Source organism: Henckelia pumila, chromosome 1 (assembly GCF_033568475.1).
Source record: "Henckelia pumila isolate YLH828 chromosome 1, ASM3356847v2, whole genome shotgun sequence".
NCBI lineage: Eukaryota > Viridiplantae > Streptophyta > Magnoliopsida > Lamiales > Gesneriaceae > Henckelia > Henckelia pumila.
In genome coordinates, this window is record NC_133120.1 from 134,952,285 (window position 1) to 134,976,025 (window position 23,741).

At 34.9% G+C, this 23,741-nt stretch overlaps 1 protein-coding gene across 1 annotated transcript; it reads left to right on the forward strand.

The window, feature by feature from the left end:
- Positions 1–14,189: 14,189 nt before the first annotated feature.
- LOC140875183 (UDP-xylose transporter 1) lies at positions 14,190–19,928 on the forward strand. The gene is made up of 8 exons (XM_073278777.1): positions 14,190–14,401; positions 14,771–14,892; positions 16,723–16,907; positions 17,476–17,543; positions 17,660–17,792; positions 17,901–18,062; positions 19,315–19,587; positions 19,792–19,928. Exons 2-8 carry the CDS (start codon positions 14,772–14,774, stop codon positions 19,867–19,869), a joined length of 1,020 nt encoding a protein of 339 aa, XP_073134878.1. The 5' UTR covers positions 14,190–14,401; position 14,771; the 3' UTR covers positions 19,870–19,928.
- The last annotated feature ends 3,813 nt before the right edge of the window (positions 19,929–23,741 follow it).

A 23,741-nucleotide genomic window follows, 5' to 3' on the forward strand; every position in this document is an offset into this window, starting at 1 on the left:
GAGGAAGAGCTAGTAGTGAGACTCGGTTTAGAAGTCGTGTCAGCATGTTCATCTAGTTTAGATAGTAGCATGTTAGAATTCGAACTTCTTATGTTTGTATCCGTATTGTAATAGCCTTGTCGAGATATGACCGTTGCATGTTCTAGCCTTTTGGACATTTGAACAACTCTAGAACTTCATGTATTAGTTGGAGAATTCATGATTGTAATGCATGATTATTAGTTGATGGTTTTGGACTTGAGTTTTAGCATAAATTCTGCTGTTCTATTTCTGCTGTAGGAGGGCGCTCGAGCTGCTTTTTTTAGCAGCCCGAGCGCACCCCATTCCGTGTAATCCAGTAGCGCCAAGGAGTAGGGCGCGCTCGAGCGGCAGTTTATGGCCGCCCGAGCGCGGCCCCTTAAAAAAAAAAAATTCTTTTGTTTTGGCTTTGCTTTTAGTTCTTGAATCTTGTATGCTTAACTATTGTTTACTCCTTAATTAGATGTTTAGAACCGAGGTCTCACATTAAATGGTATCAGAGAGTTAAGATTCTTGGTCGAACTAGAGTGAGCGGGTAGATCGAGTCTGCGTGTATTGGCTCCTCGCATGTATTTGAATTATTTTAGCTGTGTATTTAATTCCATGCGAGCATGCTTTATTATTGAGAGTTATTGAATTACATGGTTTTGTGATTTAATTTATAAAGCATGATCTACTTGAGACATAACTATTTCTGTTATCGACTGGTATCCAGTATTCCAAGCGGTTGTAAGGGCACTGATTGTAGCGATTGAGATATCTCGTGTCCTAACCTTTGATTATCAGATGGGTCCTCGTCGAGTGATAAACAGAAACACACCGCCAGTTATCCCTGCGACTGAGCAAGCTAGCACTGAAGTTGATCAGTTGGATGCTTCAGCGACTCCTATGGAAACCTTGCTGAAGAGGTTTCAGTCGTTCAATCCGCCGTTGTTGATGGGTTCAGAAAATCAAGTTGACTGTGAAAGTTGGTTGGATGATATGGATCAGTTGTTTGATTCCATTGACTACACAGATGACCGCCGAATCAGGTTAGTAATTCATCAGCTGCGTGGTGGTGCTAAGAGCTGGTGGATCATGACAAAGAAAACATTTGAGAGTAGAGGTACAGAGGTTACTTGGACTCTTTTTAAATCTGAGTTTTATAAGCGGTTTTTCCCTATCTCGTATCGTAAGGATAAGGGAGCAGAGTTTGCAAATCTGAAGCAAGGAAATCTGAACATTGAAGAGTACGTGGCTAAGTTCGATAGTCTGTTGCGTTTTGCACCGCAAATTGCCGGAGATGAAGAAGCTAAGGCAGATCAGTTCATCAACGGGTTGAACCCCGATGTCTTCACATTGGTTAACACCAACAGGCCTAGCAACTTTGCGGATGCCATGAATTACGCAAAGGGAGCAGAAGTAGGCTTGTGGAGGCAAAGAGGTAATCAGGGGGCACCTCAGCAGCAGAGGCAGTATCAGAACCAACCATCTCAGTACCAGAATCAGCCACCTCAACATCAGAACCAGCAGCAGAGGTATGAAGGTGGTAGCAGTGGGGGAAGCAGAAAAGATCAGTACAAATCAAGAGGTAAGCAGTTTAAGAGGCAAGGAAACAGTTCGTCCAGTTCCAGTGGTTCGAAGCAATTCAGTTCAGGACCGAGTTCTGGGTCATCATCCTTGTACTGCAGCAAGTGTGGAGGAAGACACTCACCGGATCAGTGTGTGGGAGTCTTTGGTAATTGTAAAACCTGTCAGCAACCGGGACACTTCTCTAAGGTGTGCCCTCAACGTAACAGAGATAGAGCTCAGAGTGGGAGTTCGTCTAGACCTGCAGCTCAGCCTGAGAGGCAGTCTTCTGCAGTGCACTCTTTCCAGCCTCAGCAGTAGAACCGACAGGGAGGTAACTCTAGTGAAAATCAGCCTCCGAGACAGCAAGCACGAGTCTTTGCATTGACAGAGGATCAGGCTCAGGTAGCACCTGACGATGTCATAGCAGGTAACTGTTCGATTTTTGGTTATTCTGCTCATGTCTTGATAGATACGGGTGCTTCCCATTCCTTTATCTCTGAGAAATTTGTGTTATTGCATGCTTTGCCAACTGAATTGTTGCCTACAGTAGTAGCTGTTACTTCACCTTTGGGTGGAGGAATTGTTTCTGTCAGACTAGTCAGGAACTGTGAACTTTGTTTTGAGGGGAATTTGTTAGAATTCGACTGTATTGTGCTTGGGTTGTCAGATTTTGATTGTATTGTCGGTATAGATGCTTTGACCAAGTACAGGGCAACAGTAGATTGTTTTCTGAAGGTTGTCCGGTTCAGACCTGAAATGGCCGACGATTGGAAATTCTTTGATAAGGGTTCTCGATCTAGAATTCCTTTGATTTCAGTGTTATCTATGACTCGTTTGCTACAGAGAGGTGCAGAAGGATTTTTGGTGTATTAAGTTGATGTACTGAAATCTAGCCCAGCTTTGGTCGATATACCAGTGGTTAGAGAATTTGCGAATGTGTTTCCGGAAGATGTTCCTGGATTGTCGCCTATTCGAGAAATCGAATTCAGCATTGACTTAGTGCCAGGTACTCAACCTATTTTGAAAGCTCCTTATCGTATGGCACTTGTTGAATTGAGAGAGTTGAAGGAGCAGCTTGAGGATTTGATTGTCAAGGGATACATCAGACCTAGTGTATCGCCTTGGGGTGCTCCTGCTCTATTCGTTCGGAAGAAGGATGGTTCTATGCGACTCTGTATCGACTACCGCCAATTGAATCTGGATACAGTAAAGAACAGGTATCCTTTACCCAGAATAGATGACCTTTTTGATCAACTGCAGGGTTCTTCTGTCTATTCTAAGATTGATCTGAGGTCAGGCTACCATCAGCTGAGAGTGCGAGAGGAAGATGTTCCTAAGACCGCATTCAGAACGAGGTATGGTCATTTCGAGTTTATAGTCATGCCGTTCGGATTGACTAACGCTCCAGCGGTTTTTATGGGTTTGATGAACCATATCTTTCAGCGTTATTTAGATGAGTTCGTCATTATCTTTATCGATGATATTCTTATCTACTCGAAGAACCGTACTGGCCATGCAGAGCACTTGAGGACCGTACTGCAGATTTTGCGAGTTGAGCAGTTGTTTGCCAAGATGTCTAAGTGTGAATTCTGGTTAGATCGAGTTGTCTTTCTCGGTCATATTATTTCTGAAGATGGGATTTCTGTCTATCCCAGCAAGATTGAAGCGGTTATGAATTGGCCTAGACCGACATTAGTACCTGAGATCCGAAGTTTCATGGGTTTAGCCGGTTACTACCGTCATTTCATCGAGGGTTTTTTGTCTATTGCCAAGCCAATTACCCAGCTGACTCAGAAGAATGCGCCTTTTGATTGGACTCCAGATTGTGAGGCTAGCTTTGTTGATCTGAAGAGGAGACTGACCAGTGCTCCAATTCTTTCTATTCCGAAGGGTACTGGAGGTTTCACAGTCTTTTTTGATGCTTCTAACCGAGGCTTGGGTTGTGTTCTTATGCAGCATAAGCATGTGGTGGCGTATGCATCGAGGCAGCTGAAACCGCACGAGACTCGTTATCCGGTCCATGATCTTGAACTAGCTGCGATCGTCTTTGCTTTGAAGATCTGGCGTCACTATCTTTATGGTGAGTCCTTCGAGATCTTTTTTGATCATAAGAGTCTTAAGTACTTGTTTTCTCAGGCAGAGCTGAATATGAGACAGAGAAGGTGGTTAGATCTGTTGAAAGATTTCGACTGTGAGATCAAGTATTATCCGGGGAAGTCGAATGCAGTTGCAGATGCGTTGAGCCAAAAGCTTTGTTCTTTATCTCTTTCTACTATTGGTGTTTCTCAGTTGATCGACGATTGTTGCACTTCTGGTTTAGAGTTTGAAACAGATAGGGAGACTATCAGAGTGTTTGCTATTCAATCCGAGCCAGAGTTGTTTGTTGCAATCAGAGAAGCACAGAAGTCTGAGCCGAGCATCCAGATTTCAGTAGAGAAAGTCAGATCGGGTCATCAGTTTAAATTCCAGGTTAGAGATGATGTTTTGTTCGTAAATAACCGTATTGTTGTGCCTGATATGTCGGAGTTGAGACAGCGTATTCTCCGAGAGTCTCATTGCAGACAGTTTAGTATTCATCCTGGAGGTCGTAAAATGTACAACGATCTGAAGAACCAGTTTTGGTGGAAGAGAATGAAGAGCGATGTAGCGAGGTTTGTATCTCGGTGTTTGAATTGTCAACAGGTGAAAGCAGAACGAAAGCGACCAGGAGGTCTGTTGCACAGTCTATCTGTTCCTGAATGGAAGTGGGATCACATTTCCATGGATTTTGTCACGAAGCTACCACGATCCGTTCGAGGATGCGATGCCATTTGGGTAGTGATCGACCGATTGACGAAGTCTGCGTGTTTTATTCCGTACAGGATGACGTATCGTCATGATCAAATGGCTGAGTTGTATGTTAGCAATATCGTGAGATTGCATGGTGTGCCGAAGTCGATCGTTTCAGACAGAGATCCTAGATTCACTTCTCACTTTTGGCACAGTCTTCAGGGGGCACTTGGTACTCGATTGCATCTGAGTACAGCTTATCATCCTCAGACCGATGGACAGTCAAAGCGGACTATCCAGATGTTAGAGGATATGCAGCGAGCGGTAGTGCTAGACTTTGGCACTAGTTGGCAGGATTCTTTGCCTCTTGTCGAGTTTTCTTACAACAACAGCTTCCAAACGATTATCGGTATGGCGCCTTTTGAGGCGTTGTATGGTAAGAAATGCCGATCTCCGTTGTTTTGGGATGATTTGTCCGAGTCACCAGATTTGGGACCGGATATGCTTAGAGATATGGCAGAGCAGGTTAAGATCATTCAGACCAGAATGAAGACAGCTCAAGATAGATAGGCAAAGTATGCGAATGTCAGACGTCGACCTCTGAGTTTTGAGCAGGGAGACCGTGTTTTCCTTAAGATTTCTCCGTTCAGAGGCACCGTCAGATTCGGTAAGAGAGGGAAGTTATCTCCGAGATTCATCGGGCCGTACGAGATTCTCGAGAAGATAGGCGATCTTGCCTACAGACTTGCACTTCCTCCGTCTTTATCTGGTATTCACGACGTTTTTCACCTCTCTATGCTGCGAAAGTATCATCCAGATCCTTCTCATGTTCTTCAACCTGACGAAGCTGAGTTAGATGAGACTCTGAGCTACTTTGAGCGACCGATTCATATCCTTGATCGGAAGGAGAAACAACTCAGAACCAAGTCGATCCCGTTAGTGAAAGTGCAGTGGAGCCGTTACGGAGTCGAGGAAGCAACTTGGGAGACAGAGTCTAGCATGAGACAGCGTTTTCCAGAGCTATTCGGATGACGTGAGTTCTTCTTACTGTCTTCAGTTCTTTATTCTATGTTATGAGTTGTGGTTCTCATTGATTTCGAGGACGAAATCTCTTCTTAGTGGGGGAGAATTGTAACGCCCTGTTTTTTATCTTAAATGAGTTTATTTGAGTTAATCAGAGATTACAGAGTTCTCGAGCCGGTTTGTTTTTGATCAGGGTCCTTTTTGCAAATTTTGGAAATTTCAGGAACTAAAACGCAAATATTGATTTTTATATATTATCTACACTTGGATTTGATTGGAGAAGCTTTCTCCTCCTTCCTCAAGCACGCCTCCTCCATTGTAGACGCCACTTTTGAGCTTTTGAGCTTTGTGATTTCATTCCGGGCTCGATCCGTCCGTTGGAAATTATTTCTGAAGGCAGATTATCGATCACTGCAGTGAGAGCTCTGTTATATCGTAAGTTCTCCTTCGATCCGATACATTCTAGTTTTTGGATATTGTTAGAATCGTTCTAGATTCGAGTATGTTGTTCTTGACAGAGTTCTGACCGTTAATTATCTGTCGGTTTTGAAATAGAGCGACGTTCGGAATTGTTATGATTTTTGGAAGCCATTTTCGAAAATCATGGTTTTGAGATTTGTTGGGTTTGTCTTGTTGTTGTTGTATTAGCATTGAATTGAGTTGTTATCGGTATTGAACTGCCGTCTGCGTTGCCGGTTTGTTCAGTTATAGCCGTTATGCCATCGGTTTGAGTTTTGGGGATTTTGAACCGTTCTTGAGTTGTTGGAACTTGGCTTATAAGTTGATCTTGGTTATTGATCATTCATTTGTCTCCGTACAGATTCGTTTGGAGGTATCAAGCCCAGAGTTAGCAGCTGTTTGATCGTTTTCGAGATTTGAACAAAGAACGGTATAGAGCATTTCCTTGAACTGTTGCCTTGTTGTTGTTAGATTGTATAGTTGTTGATACAGTCTCTTTTGTAGCGTATCCAGAGTTGGAAGCTACTGCATTGAAAGGTAAAAGCAGTCATCGTAGCGGGATAGCATACTCGGGACTGTGGTTCTCGAGTTTTCCCTTTTGAAATCACGTACTTGCAACTACACTTGTTCTAGCATGAGGAACTTGTGTTTTGTTTGATTGTTTTGGCTTTTGTTAAATGGCTTATGTTTTATGTTTCTGTTATGCATTCATCTTGAGCCAATCTTGTTTTCAGCGGGCAGAACCGCCCTTTTTGTTTAGATGTTTGGGAACTATGATTGAGTGGCCTAGGTTGTAGTATTTCGCCTAGTGCTAGCATACTCATTATGGTTGCTCAAAGTCTAGAGGAGTGGGATACGTGGCACCACCTCGATTGGAAGAGTCGGTGAGTCGTTACGTGATCTCATCCTTGGGATCCCAAAAGCAGAGCAGCACTCCCTTGTTTATCAGAATCGATATCCTGGTTTTAAAGACATGCATATCTTTAGCTTCGACTTGAATATGTTGTTGATAGCATGTTGTATATCCATTATTTGATATGTTGCTTTTACTGGGATTATCATTCTCACCGGTTTTTCCTGCTGTTGCTTTGTTTTGTATGTGTACTTGGCAACAGGTGGGGCAGGACCAAGTCAGAAGAGGCATGGTTAGCTTCAAGAGGGAGAGCTAGTAGTGAGACTCGGTTTAGAATTCGTGTCAGCATGTTCATCTAGTTTAGATAGTAGCATGTTAGAATTCGAACTTCTTATGTTTATATCCGTATTGTAATAGCCTTGTCGAGATATGACCGTTGCATGTTCTAGCCTTTTGGACATTTGAACAACTCTAGAACTTCATGTATTAGTTGGAGAATTCATGATTGTAATGCATGATTATTAGTTGATGGTTTTGGACTTGAGTTTTAGCATAAATTCTGTTGTTCTGTTTCTGCTGTAGGAGGGCGCTCGAGCTGCTTTTTTTAGCAGCCCGAGCGCACCCCATTTCGTGTAATCCAGTAGCGCCAAGGAGTAGGGCGTGCTCGAGCGGCAGTTTATGGCCGCCCGAGCGCGGCCCCTTTAAAAAAAAAAAAAAAATTTCTTTTGTTTTGGCTTTGCTTTTAGTTCTTGAATCTTGTATGCTTAACTATTGTTTACTCCTTAATTAGATGTTTAGAACCGAGGTCTCACATCTCAAACCCCCAAGAACTCACCCCAACCAGCTCAACTTAACTTGATATGACAGTCTTTAATAACACCCAAAACCGAGCCCAATATCTAGCCAATTCGAAGTGTTCCTCTACTCCCACTTACAATCTAACTTCAAGTCATCCTAAGCACTACTATGTGAGTTACATTCTCACCCATGGTAGTTCCTAACTCACCATCCAAGAACCAAGAACAACACACAAATTTCGAGTCAAACCATATGCCAAAATTTTCTAAATTTTGAAAAGAACAAGACATCAATGCAATCACCATTTCAAATTCATACTCATTTCAATCATCAACAAGGCATCATAATATCATAATTCCTCAAGAATGAAAGTGGAAAAAATTTGACAGAAATATTCGAACAGGGAATTTCTGATTTTTCGAAAAACATGAAATTCAAACACAAGCCAAACACACGACATATTAATCTACAAGGTGAGAAAAGAAGCCCATATCCTTGCCTAAACTACAAAAATCGAAGGAAACAAAAGCTCAATGAGCTATGGCCGATGCGAGCTGCTATGAGCTCAAGTGAGCTGAAACTGAGCTGCAAAAAGAATGAACCAGCTCGTTCAGCCTGCTGTGAAGGTGCCTCGCTGGAGAAGAAAGAAAAAGGAGCTGCGGCGGCGTGGCTTGAAGAGAAGATGAAAGCCGATGGTGGTGTGTTGGAGAGAAATGGGAAATCGTGTATGTGTGTGTGTGTGTGTGTTAGGCGTGAGCATGGGTGAAATTTTAGGGGCTAGGGTTATGTATTAAGTTTGAGTGTGTAGGTGTGTGTATGTATAGATATAAGTATATAAATGTAAGTGTGTGAGTGTTATGAAAAAAGTGCTACGCACTTCTAAAAAGAGATATTCAAACTTAGCAAATAATTCTTTTTAAAGAAATTTAAGCACCATCATAGAATTAAAAATAAGTACTTTTAATGTTTTGATGTCGCAGCGAAGAGTAAAAAATTTTAAATACCAAGCAGAGCGATTAAAAATAATTTAAACAAACTAGACAAATGTTTAGAAGTAATTTAAATAAATACACAAGTAAAAATAAAAACCTTTAAAATAATTTGGATAATTAAAAGCATTTAATTAAGTAAGCTAGACATTTAAAATAAATTTAAAATAATTTAAAATAACTAACCGCTAAACTTAGGTTATTTAAAATAAATAAGTTGGACACTAAAAAAAATATTTGAACAAATAAGTTAAACAGTTAAAATCATTTGAATGAATAAACTAAACAATTAAAATTATTTAAATATGCAATTTTAAACCTTTAAAATATTAAAACAATTAAATTGCACAATAAAAATCATTTTGACACATAAACTTAAACAATTAAAATAAAAAAAACATTAATTAAATAGTTAGTATAGTAAAAACCATTTGAATAAATAATAAAATATTTTTTTAACACATAATTCACATAAAAAATTAAATCAATTAAACCTAAAAATAATAATCCTAATATTTATTAAATTTAATGCATGTGATTTAGTAAATTGGATTTTAGGCGCCACATTTCCTTCCCCCCTTAAACGAAATTTCGTCCTTGAAATTTGAGACTTACTAACTAGGTTCGAATACCTTAGACCAGATTAACACTAAATTTTTCAACTTTGCACCCACATGAGTTGGCCCAAATCAGCTTTCGCTGCGCACTTTGATGCTTATTGATATCTATGTCATCAAAGATCTGACTAACTCTTATTGCAATATAAAATTTACAGTCCCTACATCTTTCCAAGTGGTCTTATCCTCAATTTTATCACTCCTCGATTTACCTTCGATCTAAATTTATTAACTTAAAAACATCGTCCTACCGCACTGATAAGTTCTACAACCTACAAATTCTTAAATCTTTATGTTATTGCACAACCTACATTTTGCTAACTTTATATCCTACGTCGAAATTTCAAGCAAGAGAGTCCATATAACCAATAAATAATTTATGTCGACCTCGACCAAGACTTAAAAACTTTCTAACAACAAAACTACCCTTAACGTCTATTTACTAATTAAGCTTAACTCATATAATATACAACTCGAGCTCTTAAGAAATTCACAAGTCCTCAAATTATTTAGCGACTAAACACTAAATTCTTTTAAATAGGACAACTAAGGAACTATACAATTCTACCTCGTTAGGCCTCAAGATATGATATGAATCTGACTCATACTTCCCACAACAATTCTCTACAACATGCCCAAATCTCCTCAACAATCGCATAAGGATCGACAAAACGAGTTAATTTTCTATATACCCAAATCACTAGTATTACGGAACGATGATACCTTCAAGAATAACTTAATAACCGTTTTGAAATTTTAAAGGTCTACGCCACTTATTAGCAGTGCTACGCTTAATGATCCTGGTCTATGCTCAATCCCTTATTAGTTACTGTGACTCACAACGCTTCTAAGGTTAATTAAAAAATTTTCTTAAGCAACGACTCTAGTTCGGTTAACCTTCAAGCAGGGCAAATGACTCTCCTCAACTTAGGATTGATCGACCTATTTCTATAAATAAATCTAATCCAATCCTTGATAAGAAAAATGTAACCATAATATCTATTGTGGTTCAGTCCCAAGGTTAACGGATAATATATAGAATCCAAATAGGTGACTAAATAGATCCCAATTATCCATTCACCAATTTATACGTTCATCTCTAGCATCTTTGATTCTACCGAAAGTTCAATTCTTAATTAAAATTTCCCAACGGATTTATCCACTTTTCTCTATCTCAGATGCAACGACTAAGTAATCCATATTTATCCTTGAAGCCAAAACATACCACGAGCTATTATCCACTTATTGGATTAGATGGTCTCTAAGTACCAAACAATTCCTACATATCACCTGAAGACATATCTCAAACCCCTAGTTCAACTTGAAAGTAAGTCTGAAAATCCAAAAATTCCCAAATTATTATATGTACAACCTGAATTCATATTTCAAGAACTTAGTATACAATTGGATACCTCGAAGAGTTTGTAACCCGATCGTATATGCTTCCTCAGTGTTCCTCTAGCACCTTAGTATTTTGCTAATGGCTAAATATACAACTTATCCAGAAAACTACCTGAATATTCTATTCATCATTCTGTACCCATAATTGGTGCATTAGTCTTACCGGTTAACAATCACAAAATCTTAGAATGCAAATGTAAATTACTCAAAAGTATTCTAGAGACAGCTCTATTTCCCTATCTCGAGACTGATCACCCACTCAGCTTAACAAAGTCATCATTTTACTCTTAACGATCCTATTTAAAAATTGAAACCACTCATTCAACTAATTCACTAACTAGCAGTCTTCTCGCTAGAACTAGATATAATTCATAAACGTCATTCCTCAGAACACGTCGATAATTTAGGATTTTATCTAGTATTAATGCTAAATCCCAATGCTCTAAACGCTTACTAAGCGGCTACGAGCCAATTCTCTACACAAGAATTTAAAATAATAATTGAAATTATGATCCACCCAAATTCTCATCATGATGGATCATGAAAGGAAACAAAGATACAAGTAATGCTGCTTAATATGAAATGAAATAATGCAAGCATTAAAAACAAACGAGCTGAAAATAAAAATCTAGATAAGTGAAAACAACTCACTCATAATTCAATTATAGGGGGTGAATGAATAATAATGAAGGCTCCATGAATAATGAATATGAGCCAACAAGATACAAATCTCGTGATCATTCATCCATGAGTAATGAAATCATGCTCAAACAATCAAAGCACAATTAAGAGCAATCGGTGTGACTTCATTCGAGAGAAGTCCACACAAGTCAATAATCAGGGGAAGCAATGGTCTCAAGGTAAAATCAAATGCCGACACATCACAAGTAGATCACCGGAAAGAAAGACAAGGTAAATCTCACTCACATCAACATGTGGCTCTAGAACCGAAGAAAAATTTTAAAAAGTGTGAAACATTAACAAGATTTTACTAAGAAGTTCAACCAATGCCAAAGTGGAAGAATTCAACGCTGATTAATGTCATACGAATCCATAAATGCACAAAGAAAGTGCAAAAAAATCTTCGGATACTCAAAAGCATATGTTGCAACGGATTTAAGCACAAAAGGAGAAAAAAAATAACGATCGGAATAATAGTTCACATAATCGAAAGGCTCGTAGTAACCGACTCACTATTTTCAAAATCATATTTGACCAAATAACAAAAGAAAACTCAAACTATCCATAATAATATAAAACCAAGTTCGTATCCCAAGTCTTCACACGAGTTTGATTCATAAACTTAACTGACTAAACACATGTCTAGAAATTTTTAAATAAACTATTCACTAAGTTGTACCCAATTAAAAAGATACATTCATAATAGAATATTTTACAACAATGACATCCAAATAATATTTCCTAATGTATAAGTTTAATATTTTCTACAAACTTCTACAGTCCCATAAAAATTATTAGCACTACCTAATAACTCAAACAACATCCACGTGCTGTCTAAAACTGGAAGGAATATTGGTACACCAACTCCGTTTAACTTCAAACCGCATGCTATAAAAATAAACAGTCAAATGATATACTTTAAAATACTAAAAGAAATTTTTAAACAAAAATAAACACTGAGCTACATACTTAAACAAATTAAACACCTAGTTTTAGAAATTTTTTTTTTAAAAAAAATAACATCAAAACATTTAAAGTATCAATTCAGGTATGACTAACATATAAAACACATTAAACTTACAGACTTTGAGGCGAGATTTCTCGAGTTTCTTGTAACCGTCAGTAGACACAACCCAACCAGAACCATGCTCTGATACCAACTAAAACGACCTCATAATTACTAATAATTAATTATTGAATAAAATACGAATTTTTCAAAAAATTTAAAAATTTCGGCATGACCTATTTGTTGATATAAAAACCCGCCTGTCCAGACTAAAAAAATTAGTGACTTATTATTTGAGGAGCTCGATTTCTTAAATTCGACTCAAACTTCTGAAATCTCATGTACGGCAGTACACCTTTTTATTTCCATATTAATATTAATATATATAGTAACTCTTTCGACATAACCATTTACTTATATATGTTTTAAATACATGATACTCGTAAATTTGTTAACACCAGACAATAGAATCATAATGTAAAATAAAGAATCATTTTAAATAAAAATGAAATTGATGAAGCACTTCTCACCTTTTCCTTCACAAAATTTCACAATTACACTACCTAACCCCACGAAAGTGTATTCAACTAAGCTTATATGTTTCATCAATTTCGTTGTAAAATTTTGTTAAAAAAAAATGAAAATTATTTTTTAAAAGCTTTTCCAAACACTATTACCATAGGATATGACTAAAGTTTCTCTGTTTCACCAAACAAATTGATTTGTCGATATTTTGCTTACACTAAAAGAAGTGTCCGTTCCACCTCCCTATCGTGTGTCCTAAGATTCATTATTTAAAATTCTATCAGATTAATTAAATAAAGTTAGTTACCGACACTAATAAATTATAACTTCAATTGCACCCCAAAAAGGGAAAGGAAAAAAAAAACCTTAATTCCGTACAATAGTTCGGGAAGGCATCTTAAATTTATGATTACTCATTTTGTGTTGGGAAAATTATATTTTGATCCTATGTTTTTTTTTTTTTCGATTTTGGTCATCTATTCAGTCAATTTGTGTTTTAATAGCCTATATTCTCATTTTGACAATTTTATTCTATTTTTATTGAGAGTAACAATACATATGTCAACGTCACATCATCGTATTATTGCCACATTAACGCCATATCAAAAAATGATTAAAATTTTCAGCGTACTAAAACTGAAATATGACAACGTGGAGGACCAAAATCATAAAAACAAACAAACAAACAAACTATATGACAAAAAAATGTAATTTTCCCTTCTATAAATCTTGCTTCATAAGTAAATTTTATTAATATTCCTCTATATTTATTTGGTCATTAAGAAACTTGTTCAAACTTCGATGTTTTTTTTTTAAAAAAAAATTGAATCATGCATATTAAACACATGTTAGCTTGGGGGAAGAAATATAAATTTTTCTTTAGTGCAAAGATCATGCATTAATTAAGATTCTTGAATTGCTTCGAATACAATTCATGCATGTCAATTAAATTCTAGTACTAAGTCGAGATTCGATTCGATAAGATCAAGTAACAAAATCGACTCACGATCACAATTAATGATCAATATCTTTTGTTGTGTTTAAGTTTTTTTTCAATTATGTGATGTTTCATAGTATAAACAATGCATGTGACCATATGTTTTTGTTAGTTTTTGTCTCTCGGGAATTAATTAATGAATCTTGTGCTCCGATCCAATACTTTGTACAAATCAAAATTTCCAACAAGCTCTTGAATATGAACTTGATCAGCACGTGAAATGAAAGTTTAACGTAGGTAAAATCAATTTTCCAATGTCTATTATTTTGTAGAAATTCTTCCAAATTTAATATACACCAATACAAAAATTATAATTAATATTCGCATAAAACCATTTTAATTCTGTAAACAATAGTATAGGTGGTGTTGCCCATGCCGCTTGCTTATAATTGCCGTTAACGGAAGGTGTGACAAAACTAACGGCGTTACCACCAACCATATATATCATGATAACCAATAAAAGGCACTACATAATATTTACATTCTTGTATACAAATTTAGCTACATACCCTCCTCCCTCAACCACAGTACTTCCATTTAGCAATAATCCACCGCCACCACAAACGGCCTCCTCCACGGCCGCCGCTATCACATACTAGCTTCGATCGTCATATTTTTCTGGTTGGAGCTCCGGTGCTTATTATTCTTTGAAATTTGCTCCAAAATAAAGTAATCGTTCTTGTGTTGGAGAGCCTACTTAAACTCATTTGGGAGGTAATTTTATTATTCTCTCTTTTTTTTCCAATCAGTTTTCGACTTAGTATGGGGATCGATCCCTCGACCATATATATTTGTTAAGAAAATATTTTTCTTATCATACATATAGAAAGAAAGCACACGTTAATGCATCTTCAATATCAATGTTACAAGTGGAATTATAAATCTTGTACGTTTTCACAAAAATAAATAAATAAATAATGCACTATTTTTCACCTATTTTCTACTTAATGTTTAACATCGTTTGTTGTACTATTGATTCACACACACACATATGATATGATATGATGTGATGTGATATGATATGATCATATGTGTTTTAGTTATTAATCTGTGTTATTTAATTTTTGCAATTTTCTTGTTCAGGATGGGAGAAATGCAAGGGTTCCAATTGGGAGTGATAGGTGCACTGTTTCTATCTGTGGCATCTTCTGTGTCAATTGTTATATGCAACAAAGCCTTGATGAGCCATCTTGGCTTTCCATTCGGTAACTTATATTAATCTTGATTTTCAATATTTTTATACATCAAATTTTAATTTTAGAGTATTATTTTAAATTTTTGGTGAAGGGTCTGTTTCATTTGGCACATGAGTCTAGGAAACTTGTTTCTCAAACAAAGTAGAATCAAATGACTTTGAAACAAAGTCTAAGATTAATCCAACCAACTCCTAAAATAATTTAACTTTCTTTAATCGGATACCAGCCTGCTGGTAGAAGTTGCACACATCGTATATATATATTTAACGTTTATTTAATTATTTAATATAAAATCTTGTAAATTTTTAATGTTTTCCACTAAATGTTCGCGAAAAATCATGTGAAACTCATGGAGTGTTAACCAACAAATGTCTAAGACAACATAACATTATACATATATATATATATATATATATATATATATATATATATATATATATATATATAAATATCATTTATTGTAATCGTCATGGTCTTATTGGTGTGATACGTAACACAAGTTTGGTAAATGAGTTATTATAATTGTATAATGAAGTTATACACATGGTTACACATTATTTTTGAAATTACAAAAAAATCGCAAATGTTTTGTAATGAAAAGAACTTTCTTAAAAATACATCTATAATAATTTTATAATTTCAAAGAATTACAATATACACGCATATATATGACTTGCACATGCCCATAAACTCTAACATAGATAATTATTTTCAATATTATATAATATGGAATAATAAAGTTAACATGGAAAAATTTCAAGTCAAGGTAGAAAAAAATCAAAATTTAAAATAAATGCCGGATGATGATGAGATTTCCTATAGGTTCAAAGATATGTATAATAAGGAATTATATATATCTGTATTATATATAAAAGAATCTGTTTATTGGAAAAAAAATGACACTATTTTTTTTTGTCAAAATTGTTGTTATATGGTATATATATTACATTTTTTTTATTAATTTCTTTTGTTTTTTTAATTTCGACATTTCAAATTATAGTTCAGTCCCTCGATAATTTTTACAACTATGATATTACTCTTATTTGAATATAAATCAAGTTAATTAAAAAATATTATATAAGTACGTAACGCGTGCACCGATAGACTAGTATATATAAGTTATAAGAATCTATATCAAAGTTATATATATTTTGCATAGCTACTTATAAGCAATTCGATCAAAATCTGACTCGAGCTTAGCTCAAGTACTATTTTAAGTTTTCGATCTAAGTTTGATTATTGACAGTACTACTCGAACTCAATTAATAGTATTTCTCTAAAATTTTAAAACTTATGTAGAATATTACTTCATCCCTATAGTTCTTTTAACCAACTACACTACGATTGGTGCTCATAAAAATTGAAGTTGTCAACATAAAGTTTATGAAATTAAGTAGTTCGAAACTTATCTCTAAGTAAGAACTTGACTGCTTAAGCTATAGTACTCGAAGGCTACTCGGCCGGGTTGACTCTACTTGATTACATTTCTAAATTTTATCCATGCAAAGTAAATTCTATTTATACTCTATATGTATACAATTGAAATCAAAGTTAATTAATTAAAATTATGTTTTCGATTCTCATATATAAGGTGATGCAATTATTGAGACGGTGCGCATTGGGAACAATAAATGCGTTTGTTGAGAAAATAATCGAACATACATAGCACTTGTGCTGTTCTATGATTTACCTAATGAAAATTATTAAAGTATTTAGATGAGACTCAGACTATATATGCACACTATAATAATCACCAATTTAATATTAATATATTGTATTACTTTCTTCTTCTTCTTTTTTTGAGTTATTGTATTACTCATTCTGTAATTCATTTGCCAGCAACAACACTTACAAGTTGGCATCTGATGGTAACATACTGCAGTCTTCATGTGGCATTGCGCTTGAATCTATTCGAAAACAAGCCAATCGATATGAAAACCGTGATTCTTTTTGGCCTTCTCAATGGTGTTTCCATTGGATTCCTCAACCTAAGCTTGGGATTTAATTCCATTGGCTTCTATCAGGTATATATATATTTAACTATATGCATCAAGTAGATCAGTCGCAAGCTAGCTAGCTTGTTCCCTCGACGTCACATTCTTTTTAATTACACAAATTTATCCCAAAAAAAATTTATGTTTGGAATATCATGATCAGATTTTTTCTTTAATTTCTTCGTTTTTATATATATATATGATAGTATTCTAACTCATCAAATGTCGAAAATAGGTATGCCCCTAAACTGCTAAACATGAATGTGTGCGTATACATATGTATGTATATTGTATAGAAAGTTTGGATATTAATTTGTGAAAAAAAAAACGCATGGTATTTATCTCACACAGAAAGATGTTGAAAATCAATTAAGGCATATAAAAATATGAGTGGATCTCGGTGAGATGATCTCAATGATCTGTATTTGTGAGACAGATCGACCCGACTCATATTTACAATGAGCAATATGCTTTGAAATCGATTGTATTCATTCAAGGACATATATCATACCAAATTTCTCCAAATTCTCTTTCAAATTCAATGCAGAGAGGGCATCTGATTCCACCAACATGTATTTATTGGTCTTTAAATTTGCAGATGACAAAGCTTGCAATAATACCTTTCACTGTACTATTGGAAACCCTTTTCCTCAAAAAACAATTCAGGTTAGTGATCAAACACAATCACGATTAGAATTTTATAATATACAGTATAATACAAATTAAGAATCTGCAGAAACATTAATCATACTATATCATCCACCCCTTTTAAAATCATGCAGCCAAAAAATAAAGTTTTCCCTTCTGATTCTGCTACTTGGAGTTGGCATTGCATCAGTAACAGACCTTCAACTCAACTTCGTGGGGACGATTCTGTCGCTTCTCGCCATCATAACCACGTGTGTCGGCCAAATTGTGAGCCTCTCTCATGATTTTCTTGGATCGTTTTAAGACGAATATATTCATCGCTTTTCATAAACTTCTACTTTTTAATTAATCCTTAAAAATTTTGTACGTTCTCAGCTAACAAATACAATACAAAAGAGGCTGAACGTTTCGTCCACGCAGTTGTTGTACCAATCAGCACCATTTCAGGCAGCTATTCTGTTCGTGTCTGGACCTTTTCTGGATCAGTTCCTAACAGAAAAGAATGTCTTCGCCTACAAGTATTCCACTGTTGTATTGGTATGTTTGTTTTTATTTTCTACTTATTACTAGGATTTACTTCTTGTAGAATATCATAAAAGATATATAGTATATGTTGATAATATTTATTGAATATATACCAATACTTCGATTAAGGTCATCCATCATATATATCGAACGAAAATATCTAATATTGTTTAAAAGTTGTAATGAACTTTATTAAGGGAGTGTTTGCAAAAGTTTATATTTTTGTAGAAGTGATTAATAAATTTATAAATGGAAAAATTATTTTTTTGGTCCTGTATATTTGACACTTTGCGATTTCAGTCCTTTATATTTTCAGATTTCAGTTTTCGTCCGCTATCTTTATTTTTTTTTGGCAATTTTAATCTTTTTTCCGACGTGGCGCTGACGTGGCACCAATTCATTGCTGATGTGGAGCTGACGTGTACAGTGTCATGTAAGCATTTTCGAGTAAAAAAGACCGAAATTGCCAAAAATCGGAACATGCAGGACTAAAATTGAAATATAAAAACATAGAGGACCAAAATCGCAAAGTGACAAACATATAGGACCAAATTTGCAGTTTTCCCTTTATAAATTATAAAAAAGTTAAGAAAAATCAAAAGTTAATGGTAGTGTTTGGAAACAAATGTGAATCTAAAAAATCAAATTGGGTAGTGTTTGATAAATAAGTAATTAGAGTGATTTTATCGTCATTGACCTCTTAATCACTTTTGGATAATCATAATCATCATATGACTATATTTTGGATTTCAATTAAGTTAAACATAAGTTAACATATAATTTGGGTTATAGAAACACACAAAAATGATTTTTTTTAAGTCAAAATCTAACAATCATTTTTTTTAGTGATTGCAAACACTCCCTAAAATTCATATCCAACATTCCAGCTTGAGTCAAACAAAATGTTTAGTTGAATGTTTTCATTTGGGAAAAGTGCATTTTTCATCCGATATATTTGTTTCTTTGTAATTTTAGTTCTCTGTATCATTAAATTTTAGTCTTAGGTAGTGTTTGAGAGAACTTTTAAGAAGCACAAAACAATTTTTTCTTCACAAACAGTACTACCTAAACATCTTACTGATCCATTAAAAAGTTAACAATGTACTCTCAAATGCACAAGAAGAGCAGTTTTGTTTTGAAAACAAATAGAGATTGCGAAAAAAAAATATAATTCAAATATGCGACGCATGAACGAAACAACACTAGCTGGATTTCTCCCTAGAAAGATTTTGATGTATACACATATAAGTTTGTATGTTTGCAGGGATTCATAGTACTCTCATGCTTGATAGCTGTATTTGTGAACTTTAGCACATTCTTGGTAATTGGGAAGACATCACCGGTGACATATCAAGTTCTTGGCCATCTCAAAACATGCCTTGTTCTTGCATTTGGCTACACACTCTTGCACGATCCCTTCACTTCAAGAAACATTATTGGGATTCTCATTGCCATTGTTGGAATGGGAATGTACTCCTATGTTTGCACCGCTGAGGCCAAAAGGAAACAAGTGGGAGACCTCTCTTCTTTGTCTCAGGTAACTTAATTCATCTTTTTTTTTAATTGATATAAAGAGTGATTGAGTAATCAGGTTCGTACTTGAGAAATATTTTTATATGAATCAAATATCATATTTGGTTAAATTTTAACAACCCCGGCCTTCCCTAGAGTTGAATTTGCTCTCTTGTTCATACAACCGAAATTATTTGCTTTAATTTTTATTTTTTAAATTTGATTCCAGATGAAAGAGAGAGATACAACACCCCTACTTGCAAGCCATCATCAGGATAAAGATCAATCCAAAGATTCTATCGTTTAAGCTATATATATGTGCTTGATTACATTTTGGTAGAAGTTTTGTCAAAACATTCTTTGGCATCGGAAAACTTTAATGCTACTTAACTTCTTGATTGATTCTTTAAAATAAAGCAAATCTTTGATCACATTAATTAACTATCGAAAATCTGCAGCTATTATCATTATGTGCGCATTATGTAAATCCTCAAGTATGTGCGACATGCTCACCCGAGAAGGTGTTGGCAAGTGAATCAAAATTCTAACCATTTGTCAAACGTTCACTCACTTCATTAACTTGGACACCTCTTTAAGGACATTTTTTAGCATTTTTATTGCGTGGTTTGGTGGTTTTGAAAAGGAAAAAATACCATAAGAATATAATATAATCAGAATATGTCTAATTATTTCAAGATAATTATATATATTTTGTGCTCATACGATAGGGACTTTAATCGTGTTTAAACTAATTCTAGTTAACTAAATAACTTGAATAAAATACGTAGAATATTTAAAATTAATTTTAACTATTATTTATTATTAGGTTTTTTTCAAAAATCTATAAATTAACTTTATATTTTAGATTTTTACTTTATTGTTTGCACAAATTGGTTGGGCCGTGCATAATGTGAGCCAAAATACGATAAATTTGCAGAAAGATCCAACTTATATATTCTCAACCGAACCGTCCATTATAATTTTCTCGGTCAGACATAAAAATAAAAAATAAAAAAAAACTGTTGTGAAAAATTAAAAATTTATGGTAAAAAGTAAAAACTCTAAAACTCAAAATATATCAAATTCTACACTTCACAATATTTTTCTCTCTCAATTCAATTTTGTATTTCTTCACAAATGGAGAGACCTATTTATAGATCTCATTTGTAGATTAGTCCAAAAATTAATACATCATTATCTACATCATCACACACTAATTTTCAACATTTTACAACTCAATATTCAACATTCAACTCTAATATATATATATATATATATATATATATATATATATATATATAATATTTTCAACACTCCCCCTTGTGATGATGATCGTGATATGATGACTGTCTTTATTACGTATTTTTGCACTGCCTCGTTAAAAACCTTACTAGGAAAAACCCAGTAGGATAAAAATCATAGCAAGAAAAAAAGAGTGCAACCACATAAACTCCCTCTCATGTTAACATGAGTGATTCTTCACATATTCCGTAGATTGCGCATCCCAATGTTATATATATATATATGCTTTCTGAATATTGCCGTAGGAAGCACCTTTGTGAAGAGGTCTGATGAGTTCTCACTTGATTGAATGTAACAGATATCAATATCTTTATTCTTCTCAAGCTCTTGAGTGTAAGCAAAGAACTTTGGGGGGATATGTTTTGTTCTGTCACTTTTGATGTATCATTCTTTCATTTGAGCAATACATGCAGCATTATCTTCATACAACGTCACAGGCTTCTTGTCTACTGATAATCCACAAGAAGTTTGGATATGTTGTGTCATTGATTTTAGTCAAACACATTCACGGCTTGCTTCATGTAGCGCAATAATCTCAGCGTGATTTGATGAAGTTGTTACGAGTGTTTTCTTCTGTGAACGCCAAGAAATCGTGGTGCCTCCACGAGTAAATACATATCCGGTTTGGGAACGTGCATTATGTGGATCAGATAAATATCCAGCATCAGCATAACCAATGATACTTTGATTGGTGTCTTTTGAGTACAAAAGTCCCAAATCTGTCGTTCCTCGTAGATAACGGAATATATGTTTAATTTCGTTCCAGTGCCTCTTTGTTGGATATGAACTGAATCTTGCCAATAAATTTACAGCAAAAGATATATCAGGTCTAGTGCAATTTGCAAGATACATAAGGGCACCAATGACACTTAGATATGGTACTTCTGGACCAAGAATAACTTCATCGTTTTCACATGGACGAAATGGATCCTTTTCTATGTTTAATGATCTTACAACCATTGGAGTACTTAATGGATTTGATTTATCCATATTAAAATTTTTAAGGATCTTTTCTGTATAATTTGTCTGGTGAACAAAAATTCCACATTCTTTTTGTTCGATTTGCAAACCCAGACAGTATTTGGTTTTTACAAGATCCTTCATTTCGAATTCTTCCTTCAAGTACATCATAACTTCTTTAATTTCTTTATTCGTTCCAATGATGTTTAAATCATCAACATATACAGCAATAATTACATATCCGGATGTTGTTTTCTTGATGAAAGCACAAGGGCATATTGGATCATTTACATATCCTTTTTTCATCAAGTGCTCACTTAGCCGATTATACCGCATTCGGCCGGATTGCTTCAACCCATATAATGATCTTTGCAATTTTACAGAATAAAATTCTCTGGGTTTTGAACTTTGTGCTTCAGACATCTTAAATCCTTCAGGGATTTTCATGTATATATCACTATCAAGTGATCCGTATAAGTAAGCTGTAACAACATCCATAAGACACATTTTCAAATTTTCAGACACTGCCAAACTAATCAAATATCAAAACGTAATTGCATCTATAACATGAGAATACGTTTCTTCATAATCAATTCCAGGCCTTTGAGAAAAACCTTGTGCAACAAGTCTAGCTTTATATCTTACTATTTCATTTTTCTCATTTCGCTTTCGAATAAAAACTCATTTGTATCCAACAGGTTTCACACCTTCAGGTGTGAGGACTCTAGGTCCAAAAACATTGTGTTTATTTAGCGAATTCAATTCAACCTGGATGGCATCTTTCCATTTTGCCCAATCATGACGAGTTTTACATTCACCAAAAGATTTTGGTTCATGATCCTCATTTTCATTTATGATGTCACATGCCACATTATAAGAAAATATCTCATCAATATCTTCTATATCTTTTCGATTCCATATTTTTCTAGTATTAATTTAATTGATAGAGATTTCACGATTCTCGTCAGTTTGTGGTTTTGACAGAACATTTTTATCATCAGATGTTTCTTCTGGAACACCATTTTCTATTTTACGATCATCGTGTTTCTCTATGCCTTTTCTTTTCCGAGGATTTTTATCCTTGGAACCGACTGACCTTTCACGCTTCAAGCATTTTATGACATCATGAGTGTCTTCAATTTGTTTTTTTTGAAATTTCAATTCGAGCAGGGGCATTTACAGCATGTATATATGATTTTGTTACCCCTTTTGTGTCTGCAAATGCATCTGGCATTTGATTTGCAATTCTTTGCAAGTGCACAATTTGCTGTACATCTTTCTCACATTGTTTGGTCCTTGGATCCAAATATAATAATGATGGTATATACCATGTGATTTTTTTTCGATGTGTTTCTTTTCTCCCCCTAACATTGGGAAGATTTCTTCATTAAAATGAAAATCGGCAAAGCGTGCTGTAAACACATCGCCTGTGTGAGGCTCAAGATATCGAATGATTGATGGGCTATCATAACCGATATAAATATCGATTTTTCTTTGAGGACCCATTTTTTATCGTTGATGTGGTGCAATAGACACATACACCATACATCCAAAAATTCTGAGATGAGAAATATTTGGTTCTTTACCAAATGCAAGCTGCAATGGGGAGAATTTATGATATGCACTTGGTCTGATGCGAATTAATGCCGCAACATGTAATATTGCATGTCCTCATATAGAAATAGGGAGTTTTGTTCTCATAATCATTGGTCTAACAATCAATTGTAGACGTTTAATCAATGATTCAGCTAATCCATTCTGTGTATGAACATGAGCAACAGGATGTTCAACAGTAATTCCCATTGACATACAATAGTCATTGAAAGTTTGGGAAGTAAATTCTCCAGCATTATCAAGTCTTATTTTCTTGATTGTATAATCGGGAAATTTATTCCGCAATTTTATTATTTGAGCCAT

Coding starts and splice junctions, on each gene's coding strand:
- LOC140875183 (XM_073278777.1), top strand. CDS start 14,772: ATGGGAGAAATGCAAGGGTTCCAATTGGGAGTGATAGGTGCACTGTTT. Junction 16,908..17,475: donor ATTCCATTGGCTTCTATCAG/GTATATATATAT, acceptor TTAAATTTGCAG/ATGACAAAGCTTGCAATAAT. Junction 19,588..19,791: donor ACCTCTCTTCTTTGTCTCAG/GTAACTTAATTC, acceptor ATTTGATTCCAG/ATGAAAGAGAGAGATACAAC.